The 17,870-nt window shown below is 43.9% G+C and overlaps 1 protein-coding gene across 1 annotated transcript in view; it reads left to right on the plus strand.

The window, feature by feature from the left end:
• The window catches only part of SCARF2 (scavenger receptor class F member 2), a 629,499-nt gene extending 613,610 nt beyond the window's left edge, over positions 1-15,889 (plus strand). Inside the window, exon 11 of the mRNA XM_078667105.1 lies at positions 13,747-15,889. Coding sequence (XP_078523231.1) covers positions 13,747-14,996 — 1,250 coding nt within the window. The 3' untranslated portion in view covers positions 14,997-15,889. The remainder of the gene's footprint in view (positions 1-13,746) is intronic.
• The last annotated feature ends 1,981 nt before the right edge of the window (positions 15,890-17,870 follow it).

The following is a 17,870-nucleotide window of genomic DNA, read 5'->3' on the forward strand; positions in this document are numbered from 1 at the left end:
ACGTCCACAAACAATATGTATCCAAGTCTAGAGAAGGCATTCAATTAGTGTTCATCTCATATCAAATGTCATTGGCAAACCCAACACAATTTGTCCTATAGCATCTTATTCACAGGTGAAGTGCAAGCATTATTACTGGACTTGAAAACACGATTAGTGTCCTAGACATATACAAAGGAAACAACAAAATATATGCGGTGAAAATACGGCAGCCGTTTTTAAATATAATAGTAATACCTTGTTACACAATGTATAACTTCCAGAACCATTTATGTGGGTAAAACACATTACAATATTTCAATGGTTTGTCTTTACATGATTTAAAGAAAGGATGGTATACATTTCAATCGAACTTAGTGATAAAAATAAAGAGATCAAAAGGAAAAACAAGTAATAATAACTAGAACCAGAAGATTTATCAATCAGTGACATACTAGTCGACAAAATCCATACCAATATACTCTGAAATAAGGTCCATCACATCTCCCTATTGCAATGTCATGTGTTAAGGTGACATTTTGCAGGAGAAGATAATGAGGCAATATCACATAAAAAAGCTAAGGAAAGATGATGAAGGAACTAAGTTGCACTCAAAAATTAGCAAAGTTATCACCGAGTCTGCAGTAGGGTATGCTTAGAACAGAAATCACTACCCACCAGGGTGTTATTCCTTAAAGGTACACTTTTCTGGATTATTTACTGGGACATGGTGATAGGGTCCTTTTATCACGTTAGAATATGCACAGATAATCACTATTTTTGAGTGGAGCAGTTTGAAATGAACAAATACTTTTTGCAGTTTACCCCATTGTAGTGTGTGCCGTTTTCTGTACTTTTGAGGGTGTTTTCTGTGTGTGGAAATATAAATATATATTCATTGAAAAAACCAAGGGTTAAAGTTAGGTGAAAATATCAGTGCCAATGTAATGTATTTCACTAAAATAAAAACAGAAATTCACCTCTTATAGTTCCCTGAGCTAGCTATACCTTGCCCCCTGCCATGCACTGCTTATGACCCCACATATTGCATCACTAATGACATGTCTATGACACCATTTATGACATCAGTCATGACATCTCAAATGACACCATTGTTGTCAATAAAAGTTTAAACTAACTATAACGTCACTTTAACCTTTGTATTTTTCAGTTAATTTCTCACGTTTTTTAACATAAAGTAATATTTTATTACCATACATGGGACAGAGGTAGCCCAAGGGAAAAAACAACCGGCCAATCAGAACACTTCATTTTTTTAAGTTGGGCATGCCAGACTCTTGCTAGAGTACCTCGAACCCAACTGTCCAGATAAACAAATATTTTTCTACAATACTTTTTCCTAAACTACTGAACAAACTTAAACAAAATCACAGAAAGGTACATTTTCTAGACGAAGATCTGTCTTCCTGCAAAATTTGGTGCAATTTGTTCAGCCATTTGGGCTATAGACCTTTTAATAAAAGGCTAGTAAAAAAGGCCGTCCGGTCGAAACGCGTCGCCAATAAACACATACTGAGAAACACGGACCCTGGAGTGCGAGTCATTTTTTGTCCTGGAGAAAGGTTAACTGGGAAACCTTCGTGAATATATATATCAGCTGCTTGCAGCTTTAAGACTATCGAGTGATCGATATTCTCCGATGACCGCCAGAGGACACAGATTATTGTTGGGGAAAACGAGGTATTTCACTTCGGTGGGGCGAATAGTTCGCATTGACTGCCCTGACTCAGCAGCTGGTTTGTGTTGCGCTGGCTGTAGCGGTTACAAGGGGACCCAGGACTACGGCCGTTGACTTTCCTCATTCCGGGGCATGTAACCTATCACCACCTACCTGTCAGCCAGCGGGACCCACAGTCTGCCTCACTCCCCCACGCCATCGACCCAGTCGTGCCGGTATAGTGCCGTCTGGGAGTTGAAGTCCAGCATCAAAACGGACTCAAACAGGATGTGTCGACCGCATTAGGGGGAGGGGCGCCAGGTGCTGGAACTACTATTTGAGCAGGAGGGAACATTTGTGAATAGGACATGCTGCAGTGTTGGGCGCTGAGGAAGGCTACTGATGCCGAAATGCATTCGCCGCCATTGCTGAAAATGAAGAAATAAACGAGCTGTCTGACCTGTAATCCCCTTGGCCTCCGCGTTCTTCTTCGAGGGATGTTTGCTTCATATTTTCTGTGCCTGCCAGAGACACAGTACGGATGGCCCCGCTACACCAAGAGTCTCGGAGATTCAACTGGCAATCAGCTGCTTGCAGCTTTAAGACTATCGAGTGATCGATATTCTCCGATGACCGCCAGAGGACACAGATTATTGTTGGGGAAAACGAGGTATTTCACTTCGGTGGGGCGAATAGTCCGCATTGACTGCCTTGACTCAGCAGCTGGTTTGTGTTGCGCTGGCTGTAGCGGTTACAAGGGGACCCAGGACTACGGCTGTTGACTTTCCTCATTCCGGGGCATGTAACCTATCACCACCTACCTGTCAGCCAGCGGGACCCACAGTCTGCCTCACTCCCCCACGCCATCGACCCAGTCGTGCCGGTATAGTGCCGTCTGGGAGTTGAAGTACAGCATCAAAACGGACTCAAACAGGATGTGTCAACCGCATTAGGGGGAGGGGCGCCAGGTGCTGGAAATACTATTTGAGCAGGAGGGAACATTTGTGAATAGGACATGCTGCAGTGTTGGGCTCTGAGGAAGGCTACTGATGCCGAAATGCATTCGCCGCCATTGCTGAAAATGAAGAAATAAACGAGCTGTCTGACCTGTAATCCCCTTGGCCTCCCCGTTCTTCTTCGAGGGATGTTTGCTTCATATATATATATATATATATATATCTCCAACAAACAGGTAACCCCTTTTGAAGAGACATGCCACACAAAGGTAAAATTAGCTCTCTTTATGCATGGTAGCCTGCCAGCAGGAACCCTCGAGGAACAGCTTATCACAGTGTGTGCCAGACGCGTTTCAGGTAAAAACCTTTCTTCAGTGGCATTCAGTTAATGGAGACTGCAAGCGCTGCTTGAAATGCACAGTTTTAACTTCCAACACCTGTCCTTGTGGGCTTGGCCATTCACATGGCCTTGTGGGTGATGTAGTGCAGTTCATAGTGTTACCCCAGTGGGCGCGCTGCTTGAAGTCTCTGAATAAAACTAATAAATCTTGCAATGTCCAAGATGGTGCCTTCCCCGCTTTGTGACTGCCAATTCAGAGCTTGCGAGCTGGCTCCTTCCCTGTAAAGGCTCCAGCTCACCTTCGTTCCCAAGTGCTGCAACATCTGCGTGGTGCCGCAGCTGACCCGCCAGCAGCGGTGGGCTTCTCTTCGCGACTGGGTTGCGGCCGCCTTTACATCCAACAAACAGGTAACCCCTTTTGAAGAGGCATACCACACGAAGGTAAAATCAGCTCTCTTTATTCACGGTAGCCTGCCAGCAGGAACCCTCGAGGAACAGCTTTTCACAGTGTGTGCCAGACGCGTTTCAGGTAAAAACCTTTCTTCAGTGGCATTCAGTTAATGGAGACTGCAAGCGCTGCTTGAAATGCACAATTTTAACTTCCAACACCTGTCCTTGTGGGCGTGGCCATTCGCATGGCCTTGTGGGTGATGTAGTGCAGTTCATAAATATATACTCATACACACACATTGATATTACATAGAGACCTGAATGCCTTTGCCATCCCTTCCCTGCAGGGGCCCTGCTGCTTTATGGCCACAGTGATTTGAATTTGCTTAAATAGTTTACTGTCCTGCCTGCACATATTTCGTAATTATGTTTTTGAACTGACTCAGGCAGTTTGTCCACATCTGGGAATACTTACTGCCAGGCTTTATGATTATTATTTTAATTAATTTCCAATTTTTCGATGTTAATAAACACTTCAACACTATATATAGCAACGGATTTAAAAGAGTATGTAAATGTAACACCATTAGAAAGGCATGCTTGTTCATCTAGGTCGGTACTAATGTGTGCTGCAGTCAGTATTCACAGAGCTTTCTGTGCACAATTAACTGTCAACATTTAACGTTGGTGCTTTTGGTATGAACTGGGGGCATGAGAGGCAAGTATCAAACACACACACACACACACACACACACACCCTTTACTGCTTCCTCCCTCCCTTTCATACCCATCATAGTCTTTCGCTCTCACACTTGGTCTTTCTAACCCAAACCTGCGCATACACCTTACCCTCTCTCCCTCTAACTCTCACACACAAAAAACACTCTCTCTCTCTCATACACACACATATTTAACTCTTACTCTCTCTTTCTAACCCGTAAACACTCTCTCTCTGTCTTTCTCTATCTGGGAAAATTCATTTAACTGTTGTCAGCTCTGGCAGGACTTGCCCATACACCGGGACCAGCATCTGTTTACCAAGCAAATGCGAGAAGACGTCTTGCTAAATAAAGCTTTAGTTCCCCTTTGTGCTTTTAGAGATACAAATAAGACTGAATTTGAATACATGCAAATGGCACCCTTGAACCAACAGCAAGCCCTTAAAAAGGCCTAATTTTGAGGTTCCTCTCAACGTCGGATTTAGGTATACGAATGTCGGCGGGCCGAAGTCTCCAACTCAGGCTGGTATACCTGCATTTAAAATCTAAGTCATATTGTGAAAACTTCGTATGGAATTATATGAGGAAAGGAAAAGGTAGTGGAAGGTCAAAGTATTTAAGCATTTAAAAACTCTTACAGAGTTCCAAGATATAAGTTCACCTTCACCATTTTGAGAGTTTTCAGAACTAATGCACAAGATGTCGTTTAATTTAGAATATTTAAAAACGAGTGCTGAAACTTTACAACTAAACTCAATATTTTGGAAACAAAGGGCATGAAAATGATCATACAAGTGAAAGTTGGAACTGTGAGGGTAATGTAACAAATATGCTTATAATGCATAGCAATACATATAAAAGAACTTGAGTAACTAAATGCATACTTGCCTTAATAGCCAATACTGGAATCCTACTCACCCGCAAAGTACTTCAGCGCCTCGTCAAGGATAGTAGGCGCTATATAAATACAAGGATAATGCAATCAATAGCTACCTAAACTAAACATAGTATATGTTGGACATGGCCCTTTTTGGCAGGTTCACCCCTAAACTTTTTGCCTTTTCTCTGACATGGTATTGGTGGTTTTAGGCCTCTGGGCACTTTAGCACTGTGGTCCATTGTAAAGTGTGTGCACTCTCTGTGTTACATTTGTCAGGTTGGTCTGCCCTCCCATAGGAATGCATGGGGATTCCCTGATCAGTGTGAGTCAGTGGGGATTCCTGTTATGAGAGGAGCAGTGTGGTCAAGTCTGGTATGTATGAAATTGTGTGACTAAATGCTGCGCAATGGTGTGCGCAGATTTATTGTGGTTATTTTAGAAATACCACTTTTACAAGTTGAATTTCTGTGTGCTATGTGTCTGCCTGCCTGATGTGAATTGCATGTCTGGCTTGTGAGTGACAGGAGCTGAGTGGTGTGGGTGGCTCAGGAGGGCAGGATGAGTCAGCGCTGAGCTGAATAGGACATCTGGGCTGAGAGTAGTGGGAGGGGTAATCCCCTGACTCTGAATAGGATGGTTCCTGCCCTAGTGACTGCTGGTTCCGCCCCCTGTGGTGTTTCTGATCACCTAGCCCCTACCTGACAAAGGGGAAGAGGAGCTTGGCAAACAAAGTGCTCCAAATGCCCCCGGAATCAGTGGCATCTGGTTCCCCCATGCCCTGCACTTTTACACAAATTAAATGCTAGTATAAATATAGGAGCTGTGACCCCATGAAAATGTTGAGTTCAGTATTGGTTCCTGATTCCTGCCGGGGCGTGCTGCTGCTAGGACCCAGGGGGGGCTGCGAAGAGGGGCTGTCAAGAGGGCTTGCCTTCCTGGGCCCTGCATTGCCCCCTTGATCCAGGAGGACTTGATGGGACCCATTTCTTCTTCTTTTGGCAGCCCAGGACCTTCAGAACTTTTCGGCAGCATTTTTGCGCACTGGGAGCGTTTTATTTTGATTTACCCTGGGCGCTGGAGCTTCGCTGTACTGGGCTGCACAGCGCTGCTGGGGGAATCCCCAGCGTAGGGATACCCCTGTTATGCCTTAGATGCGGGTGGCCACCCCGCTTATACTTTCATTGAAATGGCGATAACCCAACCCGGCTTATTGATCTTATTTGCGGGTGTCCATCCCGCTTTATATTTTGAATTACGAGGGAGCCTGCCTCTCATTGCCTGCCGAGTGAAGAAATCACTGCCGCGGCCCGAGCCGTGCAGGCGACCCGGAAGACAGGCTCCCATGGTGAAGAGGTAGCCCCGTGTGCCCCAGCAGGGTGCCGGAATCCAGGCGGGGCTGTCATAAGCGGAGAGAGCCAGCCCTGGTGAAGCCCCAGTCCCAGAAGGGGAACCGGGCGAATAGGAGACCGCGGTGAGCAGCACAGAGTCCCACAAGGAGCCGGTGAGTAGAGGCTCTATGTGGGTGGTGCCGATCCAGGCACAGTGTCCATGCCCATTTTCTGAGCGGCCTGCATGACAGAGGGCCGCTCCACCAAGGGGGCACATTGTCACCCTACAGGTCGAGGCACATTGTCAGTGCCTGAGTGGTCCCGCCGTTGCGGGTCACTCCAACGATGGGGGATAATTTAAATTAAAAGCCCCTTCAGTTTATTTATCCCAGCTGCCCCGCTTGCAGAGGGCAGCTGCACCGCACCGATGGAGTATTTTGATTCAGAGAGCCCCAGTGGGGCCCGAGGGCACAGTCGTGCCAGGGCCCATTCCCAATCGTCTCAGCTGCGCCGCACCAGCGCGGGCAGCTGCAACGCTTTCGCACATTTGTTCAGAGGGCACATTGAGTGCCCAGGCCTTCCTTTCTATTCACAGCTGCGCAGCACTTAGTGCCAGCTGCTATGTTTAGGCCCACAGTTCTTGGGGGGGCTTTTTGAGAGAGGTAGGAGTGAGATACACTCCTTTGCCCCAGTACTTTCACAGCTGCACTGCAATTAGCGTCAGCTGCCACATTTAGGTATCCGCAATTGCACACTCTTGAACTCTGCTGCATTGGCAGCCGCCCTGACTTTTGGACATAGGGCATTTGAGCCCCTTTGAGAAGGCCAGTTGGCCAGGGGGACTGTTAGGTATGTAGGGCGCCAGACCCTAATATGATTTATGGGGTGCTAGGAAATGTGGTTTATATAGTATGATTTACGCACCCTGATTTATGCCTTTAATGTGGTCTTTTGATTATGAGGTTTTGCATACTGTGGTTTATGCTAGTGAGATTAATTCCTAATGTGAGTTATGTTTAGGAGCTTAGGGTCTAATATGTTTAGGCTTATGAGGTTGGCGCAGAATATATTTCACGCCTTAGGTGATACTGTGCATAATATGGTTTGTGTTACAGGATGTCACTGAGTACAGTGTTCGTCAGTAATTACTGGTTATGTTCCACGTTTATTATATGTTCAACATTGTCTATCTTTAATTAGTGATGGTTCCGACAGTGGTCCCAGTGGCCCTGTCATGTGTATATAATCCACTGTAGATTGTACTGTTAGCATTTATGGGGAATAAAGGTCTGTCTTCATTCAGCCAGAGACAACATCTGAGACTAAGAGCTTTTAAAAAGCCTGATGGCTTATATCTTGCAGCGGAAAGAGCTCTCTCGCAATGAAACAGATGCATAAACCTTCAAACCTATCATTGAATTAATTTGCGACCCAGGGCGCCGTTGCGTTGGACACTGCTGTCATTCGGCGGCTGCGCTCCCGCTGCGATGCCAGCCAAGCAGCCCATCATGGTGGGATTAATTATTGGAAATGAGCGAATAAGGTATAACTAGCAGATGTGACGAGCAGACAGTGGCACAGTGTATATTGTATGATTACTATTCTTATATTTTTTATGAGAATACAAAGGCTATTTTTGATATAACCTTGTGATGAGTTCCTTTTGTGGTGTGCCTAGTATGTTGCTGCTGGGTGTGTTGCGCAAATGCATGGGAACGCCCATGTACCACCCATGTAACGCCCCCTCTGTGCAAAGTAATGCAAAGCAGTGCTATGCGCTTTTCCTAAAGGGTGCTTTCCACCACAAAAAAAAGGTTTGCGCTGGAAAGAAAATAGCACAACATTTTTGATGCTAAACCAGTACAACAGGTTTGAAAATCTCCCCCAAACGTTTATACTGATCCCTGCCCTCACTGCTCCATGTCCACATCTTTCTCTGCTGTGTTTATAGAAAGAATATACACATCAGGGCAGACCTCAAGGAAATATACTGTATTTACTGAGGAGATATTTGCGAAGATAAATAACTTCTTTGAAATCGGGTGCAGTAGGATCCCACCCAAAGCAACACAGAAAGAAAGAGACATGTTTGAATGGATGCACATAAATGCCATGGGACTCCTCAAAGCGTATGCAGTAAGTTATGGTAGGGAATGGTTTCAAGGCAAGGGCAGTGAAAGAAGCCCGGAGATATAAAAGGGCAAGATGAAGGTCATGCACCATCAGTTGCAGAGGTTAGTAAAGCGATTGGAGTTGAAAGGCACCATCAGACATTAGAGTCCCTCAAAGCTAGATCTGGGTTATAGGGAAGGGTGGGGAAAGCACTTAAGGTCAGGTTAGTGGTAAGCATAGGCTTATAAGAGCTGGACAAGAAGGTACTCATAATGGTGGAGCAATATTGACATAGTGGTGATGCTTGGCACTTTTGAGGCTGTCCCTTGTATAATAAAAGAGTAAATCTCTGGAATTAGATGAGCATCCTTGATACGTAAAGGGACATGGAAGACAGAATCTGTTCATTTGTGACAGTAGTACAGTAAAGTGCTTGTTGATAACGACAAGCTGTTTGTATATATAATACTTTTATAAGAAACGGTCAAACTGATATTTCCAACAATATTGTAAGATTATATTTAAAGCAGACATTTAAGGGATAATTTATTCAGAGTGTGGGAAGCCAGAGGGCACTTATTTATATGCTCTTTATTTTATGGCTTAAGTAAACTTATTTCATCGATTATATTTAGAAACCTTTCCATGATATTGATACTTTCTTCTGAAGCCTAAATCATGTAATACGGGTGTAAGCTGTCTGCTCCCTGATCCTGTAAGCTGTATGTAATTGAGCAGTGGTGTCGCCCTGTGAGCACTGCTTACAGTGATACATTATTGTGAAATCAGGAAAGCCTGACCTTTCTATGCAAATTCTCAATCATAACTTCATCTTCTTGGGTACAGCAGGATGGAAAAATAAAGTGAAGAAAGATGCTGTCATCATTATAATATGTGATGGGTCAAGAGTATTCAGATACATTTTGACACCTTGCAATAAATGTGATTTGTTGTTTGTTTTGCAATTCTTGATTGAGAGAGTCAAAAGATATCATTACAAAAGATGGGGGAGGCATGGAACAAAAAGGACCGGTCATATTGTAATAATATGGTACCACAGATTACATTCCAAAGAATTAGAAAACGGTGCATAAACAACAGAAAATAAACCCCCAAAACAAAACCTCTCAAGGATCAAGGGGGCCATTAACATGGACGGCAAACAAGGCCTCATGTGCGTAGAACATTACTAAGACGAAAGATGTAACAAGGTGTGACAGGGCACAAAAGAAGAGGATACTGAAAACATGACAGGGAAGAATAGAGGGAGAATAAGGGGCAAATTGGGGGGTCATACTTGCATCCACACTTTCGGCGGGGTGAGATACAAGAGGGGCAGGGGAAGAGGTAAATGTAGGTTGTTATATATTTTTAGGCAAATTGTGCTGATATATCCACTATATTGCTACCATTTTCTCGAAGATAAATTGGAGAGGCTAAATCAAATTCCAATAACCCATCTGGGAGGGCAAGGTTTGCAGGTCCAAAGTAACTGGAATATTACATTACCACCCCATCAGGACCTCTGGAAGTTTAGTAAACTTAAGTTTACAATTCAACATTTGACACTGTTTTCAAAAGTTACTTGGAAATAGCTACCCCCTGCTCATACTTCCTTAAAAACAGCTCGGGCTTGTTCGATGTGCTTGTTTATTCGGATTCAACAAAGGTATATACAACAAACCATTTTAAGCGCTTGTCATGTTTTGGACTTTAGACAACCCCCTTGCCAAGCAGTTCTAAGATTCTAATAATGATAACATAATTTCGTAAGTAGGCACTTTTGAGTCCAGGCCAAAATACTGTCAACCTGTTTTTTTTTGTTTTTCTTTTAAATGAAGGTTCCCTTTATAGTCTTTTTGGAATGGTGCTTCTCTATGTCAACATTCCTATTTGGCAAAACGCCACTAAATTGTGCCTTATTTTAAGCCTTTTTACTAGAGGCCTTCCAATGAGCATTGTTACTCTCTATGAGTCTTCAGACGCAGAAGAGCAGATGTGACCCTGCCTAGTAGATTACTGTCTAAATGGTGAAGTGTTTAAAGCACAAGTCATAAGAGGAGACTCTCAAATATTTAACAGTGAGTGAAACCGGGTCTGATAGAGGCGTCTCATTGTTCAAAGAAATTCAGTCAGCATTAAGGGCCGTATTAGAGTAATGCTTTAATGCACTTTTTGTGAACTGGTAGAATCACCCAGCCTATGCATGATGATGCACAATGAGCAAACAAGTGCACACGAACACAAGCTCCTGCAACATGTCTTCTCTCTCTGATGCCATGAAGGCCCATGAGTAGTCATATAATGCTGTGCTGCTGAACAGACGAGGTATGTCTGAATAAGGCTGCTTGTGGTAAAAATGGGTAGAGCAGGGGCAGTTGTGTGAGGTGGAGGAAGCATGATTCAAAGTACAGCCCTGAATAAACCTGCATCCATATTAGAACGAGATTCTATGAAATGTAGGCAACAAGCACAGTGCAATACTTAGTGGTTGAAAAGAGGAACAGATGGTATCCCTGACTTTTTACTATTATAACTGCCCATTTGACCCTAAGCTCAGTGTTCGCAGGGTCCATAAATGGAAGGGATACAGGACTCGGAGTTTATTTTTACCTGCTGCAGGCACTTATGATCTACCTGCTAGCCTTCTTTTACTTGTGTGTCCCTTTACTCTTTTAGTTTTCATTCAGTCATGCTTCTCTGTATCACATCCTAATTTGACGGGCAGCAAGCAGGAATACATACGGGGTATGTATACCTTCAAGGTATGTAGATGTGGAGTTAGGAATAGTACCTTTATACTTCCCTAAATGCACTTACCTTTCGATATTTTGTCCCTTTGTATTCTGTACTCGATATTAGTATGCCAGAATATTGTTGGTGGTGATATTCAGTAATACAATCTTTTCAGAGGGCTCTCTTCTCTCACATGAGGACATGTCAGCATCAAATACACGTGTCACCATAACTTTATTCACTTGTTATTCTTGAGAAATGACAAGTGAGTGATGTCATCATGCTGCAATGACAGGTGTCTTTTTATATCATTGCACACCTGTTATAAGAAAATAATGTACCCAACTTATTATACTGATAATAATAAAGACTTTGATGATTATTTCTATTTTATTGTGTATATTAATATATTAATATTGTTGGAAAATATAATGATAATGATAACAATAATAATTGTAACAAAACATGGGGCTCGATTATGTTGTCCAGTGTACCCCCACTGACACGCTGTCCGCCCTACATCTAGGACAGCGGTCCAACCGCAAGATTATGATACCACCAGTTGGAGTGCAGCAGGCGGGGGAAAGACCACCACCTCCAACAAGCTCAAGGAGCCCGTTGGGGCAGTTGTCAGAGCCTAAGCCCTACAATGGAGGCTTTGCCTGCTGAGGGACTGCTGTGGGGATTAGGATGTCATATTCAGAGGGCCTTTACAGTCCGACCGCTATAGAAAGGTTGTCGGAAAAGGACATTGGGGGTCCCTAACCCCATTCTCCGCTATGTGGCACTCCAAAACATCCATGCACCATGTTCCAGGTACCACATGGTGACTGCCACACTGTGCACAGATGTTAAAAACTTCCCTTTTTCTATTTCGGCTTGTGCTGGGCTGGTCGAATCATAATGTGGCAGGTGGGACCTCTGACTACTTGTCGGGTGGTCCCACTCCCACTGTGATAGCCATCGGATGCTTGTCTGACTGCCATTGTAATAAGGCCCTTATAGTTTTTATTGATCACTTCATACTGCACTTCTGCTATTTCTAAGTGTTGTGAATAACTGATATGACTACAGTCAATTGAATGGTTTATTCGCAGCCTCAGAAGCAAATAGGAGGGAATTGAGATCCTAAAGGTGGGAGAAAAAGGATGTGAATTTTCAGTTCTAGGCTGATTTCTACTGCCCTGATGCAGAAAGGGTAGGCCGCGAACAGGGCTCTTTGCTTCTGTCGACATATCAAAAGGAGGAAAATTAACACATTAGGCTATACTAAGGAAATGATGAGTGTGGTAGATCGTTCCTGCTCAGACATCTCACAGGTAAGTTTTGGATGAGAATAAGAAGTAAGTATTGGTTGTGTGTGGGTGAAGGGAGCAGTAAAGCAGCTTTAGTTTTTTCAACATTTGACTTTCTCTGGGTCATACTTATTTTATTTATTCATTTTTTAAAGTTTTTTATAGCGCAAAGATGATCCCAAGGGATATCAGAGTGCTTTACAATTGGAGGGCGAGGAAAGTAAAAGTTGCAGTACATGAGTCAAATCGGGATACCAAACAGAGCACATATCAAAATAGAAATCACAGCACAAGAACAGATATAAATGAAGGGGTCAACAAAGAGTAATATAATAAAGGTACATAGCGAGCAAGGAGGGGAACAGATGATTTGAGAAGGGAAAAAAAAACACAAGAATAACAACCAGCGCAGGGTTAAAAGGTGTAAGTCCAATGCAATAGAGCAGACAATCCAGCACCCTATTAAGGTAGGAACTTGTTCATAAGGAATCTTTTTACTTCCACTTTGAAAGTAACCTTGGAGGAGATTCTCCGTATTTCTGGTAGGAGAGAGTTCCAGATCTGGGGAGCAGAGCTGGAGAAAGTTCGGTGACACGTTCTCCTTTTGCACTGATAACTGGGGGTTTTGAAATGGAGGGCTTTGTGTGATAGGCAGGCAATCTTTAGCTGTATTCTTGCTTCGTTGGGTAGGATGTTTAGTGATTTTAAGACTGGCGAGATGTGTGCATTTCTTTTGGTACCCATGACCAATCTGGCCACCACATTCAATGAGGCCCTTAGTGGGGCCAAGGAATATTTGGGGAGACCACAGAGCGTAGCACTGCCATAGTCTAGCCTCAGCAAAACCAGCGCTTGGACCATTTGCTTGAAGTCAGCTTGTGGAATGAAAGGTTTGAGATTCCTGAGTGTCCTCATCAGGTGGTTAGCAACCTTGCAAACATTGCTAAAATGAGTCTTCATGTTCAAGTGCTTGTCCAGGGTGATTCTGAGAGATTTACCTGAGTCAATAATGAGAGGAGAACAGTTGAAGGCGGTGAGGTGGTTCACCCAGAGGTCTAACTTAGGATTGTGATTCAGAGAAGAAATGAGAAGGAATTCTGTTTTGGAAGTGGTGAGCAGGAGGTGTTTCTCATATAGCTGATATAGTCTATTACCTTATTCATGAATCATTCAGTGAACACATGCAGGAAGTGTGGTATGTTAATCACCTGAATATGTGAAAAGAAACATATTGGGCTGTCCATTAAATACAGTGTCCAAGCAGAAAATTGTGTTTTATGCTTGCACCAATTGAGAATATGAACAATAAATGACTTGTGTTTCTCTCTTACAGAATCAGTCTCAGAGAGCAAAGAGAAAAGAAGTTCAAGTCATGTTGAAAAGATTGCTCCTCCCATCAGTGAAGACGAAGCAGGGGAATACACATGCTTAAAAGAAACTGGATCGCATAAAGCCTTCCAGTCTGATATGAGTGAAACCCCGCTTCTAAAGTCTTCTGATAGTGAACGATCATCTTGTGGGTCAGGATCTACCGGTGGAGCCCTATATGCAAAAATTGCTAGATTATCCAAGCAGTCGAAGGATGAAGAGGAGACAATGATGGAAAACAAAAGTGCCACCATTGGTGGTAAACCTCCTTCTCCTGAGAGAACGAAACCACCTCCACCAGATCCTTCCACAAAGCCAAAGGTGTCTTGGATTCATGGGAAATATAACTCTAACCAGTCCAATTCATTGCCTGTCACCAACAAATCAACTGAAAAAGTGACAAGTCTTTCCGATTCTCCAGAGCAAGGGCAAGGTTCTGCTAAGGATCATAGCACAAAGAAGATCTCCGGTGACACATCCTCCAGCTCACATCATAAAAATGAAGAGAAAGTCCACTCGAGGAGCAGAGATAAAGTGCATAAATCTTCTATTCCAAGTGTAACCCCAGAAGAGCCACAGTCTCCCTCTAAAACCAAACATCGAAATAAGTCAGCCCCGGATCATGTGGAGAACATGAATGGATCAGTCCAAAATGCACTGAAGAAGATTGGGAACTTCCACTTTGACAAAAAGTCTGCAGAAAGCAAAGAAGCACTTAAGACCCGAAACCACAGCAAATCTGTCTCTGAGGTACTTCACCCCCATTTTTCCTCAGAAGCTGCAACTCTGTTGGCTGCCCAACTAAAAGAGAAGACCCAGAGCTTGAACAGAAGTGAAGGCCCAGCCAAGCAAAATGGAGTTGGGCCAGTTCAAAGCCAGAAAGAGAAGCCAACACCACCTCAAAAGGCCAAACGCTCAGTGGTTACAAGCAGCCAGAAGGCAAGTGCTCCAGCCATTCCAACCACAACAAACCTACAAAAAATGATCAGTCCTGTAGCTGAAGCAATCCCAAGCCCAGCTAAAAGTGTTGAGAAGCAGAACTCCAACAGCAGCCAGGAACAAGTTTCCAACTCCAAACAAGAAATTGGTGACTCTGCAGTGAAGAAAACACCCATCAAGAAACCCCCCCGAAAGAAAAGCAGAGAAGCTGCCATAGACTCTGATGCAAAGAATCAGCCAAAAACAGCCATCATGCCCCCCCAGACGGTAAAGTAGTACAGATGGGATTAGAGGTAACAACACTTCCACAGGGGCATTAGTACGTTTACTTCTGTCTTTTTGGAACAGAAAACTCTTTGACGTACCTGGAAAAGCAACCTTGAGAAGCATTTTGCTGTGCTCTAATTGTGAGCCCAGTCACAAATAGGAATAACCAGTTGCAGTTTAAATGGTTAACACTTGAGCTTTGGATAAGCCTAAAACCATGATTGTACCTTATAGAATAATGGGGGCTTATTGTCTTCTCATCCTGTGAGTGGGAGAAGCTCAGCAGCTCTTTGCCGCTTTATGCTCCTACTCCATAAACGAAGATCGTAACCTTGGATACAGAAGACACACCACAAGTGATGAAAAAGATGATGGTCTGTCTGCGAAGGACCATGTGCACAGATGGTGAATTACAGAGCAGGAACTCTTTGCCATCAGTCACAGGAGCTTTTCTATCTTCTCAGTGCCCTTGAGGGTGGGTGGATCCTGCCACTCGGAATGAATATGCAGAAAGGAGATGGTTCCTTAGTGCTGTGTTCAAATAATATCAAGGGCTGTAAAACACTTCAGATTTGTCTTACGTGACACACTCAGCCTCCTCTTCCACAGGATAGTCAGCACTTCATATTTAACATGGGACCAAAATGTATTCTTAACTTTACTCAGCAACTTTTGCTGCGGAAGGAGCCGTGGCTCGCAAATGGTTGGTACTTTTAGAAATGATAGCAAAAGAGGCAGAATGAAGTGGACATACTGACCCCGAAAGTCTCAATTTTGAGTGCTTATTTTAATAAGCATCAAGGTACAATATTATGTTATGGGATCTTTTGGTTTTATGTGGTCAGTGCTACATGATCAGGGTAGCATTATTTTGTATAAAATAAATAAAAAAACAAAGAACTGATCGACTTCGGTAACAGTATTATAAAATGCATAAGCAGTGCTTATTTTAATATAAATACATTTTTTGTAACTCAGTTATATCATGCGATAATGGATAAGCTAGCTTTCTCCTTTTTTGTTGTGTTTGTACTTTTTTGTAAACCTTTTTATGGTGATTTCCCATGACCAATGCAAGTGTGAAAATCTAGAGTGTATCCCTTCAACAGTATTTAGACCAATCTGTTGGTAAAAGTTATCCATTGCAAAGGAAGGAAAAACTGCACATAACGTCTGTATCCTGCTTGCTAAAGTTTGACAATCAGAAAGACATAATACATTTCTTAATCTGCCATCTTCAAGGTTTGAAAAAGTAAAAAAAAAGTCCTACATTAGCACTGAACAAGATTTGGCAAGCTCTCTTTCGAATTTTTATGATGAGTCCTCAGTTATCTCTGGCAGGGAATCCACTAAAATTAGCCAAACATTTATATTACATTGCACCATGTATGAGTACATATTACATCCATCAATACATAATGAACTCTCTCATCGGACAGCACTCACTGAACCTTCAATGTATTCTGCACCAAATGCGGTGCACAACCACTCATAGTAAGCACAGCTGGAAATGGCAGAAAGTTTGAGAGGAAACTTCTCAACATTTTGACTAGAGAGTTTGGGAGGTGCACAGGTGGGCAACACTAGGCTCTCACCATAGGTTGAGATACTGCAGCAGGAGATGTGTGTTCGTGGATGCCTTCTTGAGAAAACTCTGTTGTTTGAAGAAGCGAAATATTCTGTAAACCAGTGTATCCTATTAGAGAGTGATACCCATCACCCTGATCCACAAACGCTTGCCTCTCACGGGATTGCCTAGAAATCTGGTGACAGCAATCTGACATGTTCACCTCCTGAAATTTCTAAAAATCTCACCCACTCTTCATTCTGAGATTGACATAAAGGGGTTGATTCCGATTCGGGAAAAAAAAGTCTGTACGATTTGTATCCGGAGCACTCTCCGTACGAATCGTACCCGTCCGTCCGAGTTGCGAAGTACGATCCGTATTCCGTGAATCCGTCCGAATCGTCGCGATCCGTACGTATTGCAAGGCTGAAACCGTGAACCGTACGACTTGTACACATACCGTACGACTCGTACACATGCCGTACGACCCGACGAGTATGATACGGACCGGGGTATGAGGACGCGATTCGTACGGTCCACGTCAGGTAAGGGCGAGTCGTACGGAAAAGCACACAAACACATACACACCGTACGGTCCGTACCCCCCATGATCGCAGGGGTACGCACCGTACCCCTGCGATCATGGGGTGTACGAGATGTACCCCCATTGTACGATCGGTGTATGAGCCAAAAACTTCGGTATTATTAATGGATATGCTATTAATCTTTGGGAGTCTGGGTTTAGGCATACACTACTTGGTGCATTGCATTCATCATTCCCACTGAGCATTCACCGTATTGTCTGAGTGTCATTTTCTGTAAACTGAACGTGTCTTACAATGCTTATTGTTGACCATCGAGTCGTACATGCATTATTAGACACATATATCTAACCTAGGGGTCTATTAGGATCGCGGACGGACTTGAGTCCGTCCGCGACCCCTGAGGAGGAGGGAACGTCCGCATGGGCTGCGGCGTTCCCTCCGTGCAGATCAGGATGTGACCGCCAGGGTGGCGGTCACATCCTCTATCTATAACATTGCGGCGGGTGCAGCTTCAAGCTGCACCTGCCGCAGTGCCTACCTGCTGCTTTGTGCACGCAAATTCAGGGGTGTACCATAGGTATCCCCCATGTGCACCACCCACCCCCCTTCACCCAGGTGGCCCGCAACGGGCCCCAAAAGTGAAACTCCGTATGCTTTTCCACAGCGGAAAAGCCGCCGCGGAAAAGCATGACATTCCCTCCATCCTAATATGGCTGGCGGTGTCTGATAGACACCGCCAGCCATGTTAGAGCTTTTCCGCCGCGGTCGGAA

This window comes from Lissotriton helveticus, chromosome 11 (assembly GCF_964261635.1).
Source record: "Lissotriton helveticus chromosome 11, aLisHel1.1, whole genome shotgun sequence".
NCBI lineage: Eukaryota > Metazoa > Chordata > Amphibia > Caudata > Salamandridae > Lissotriton > Lissotriton helveticus.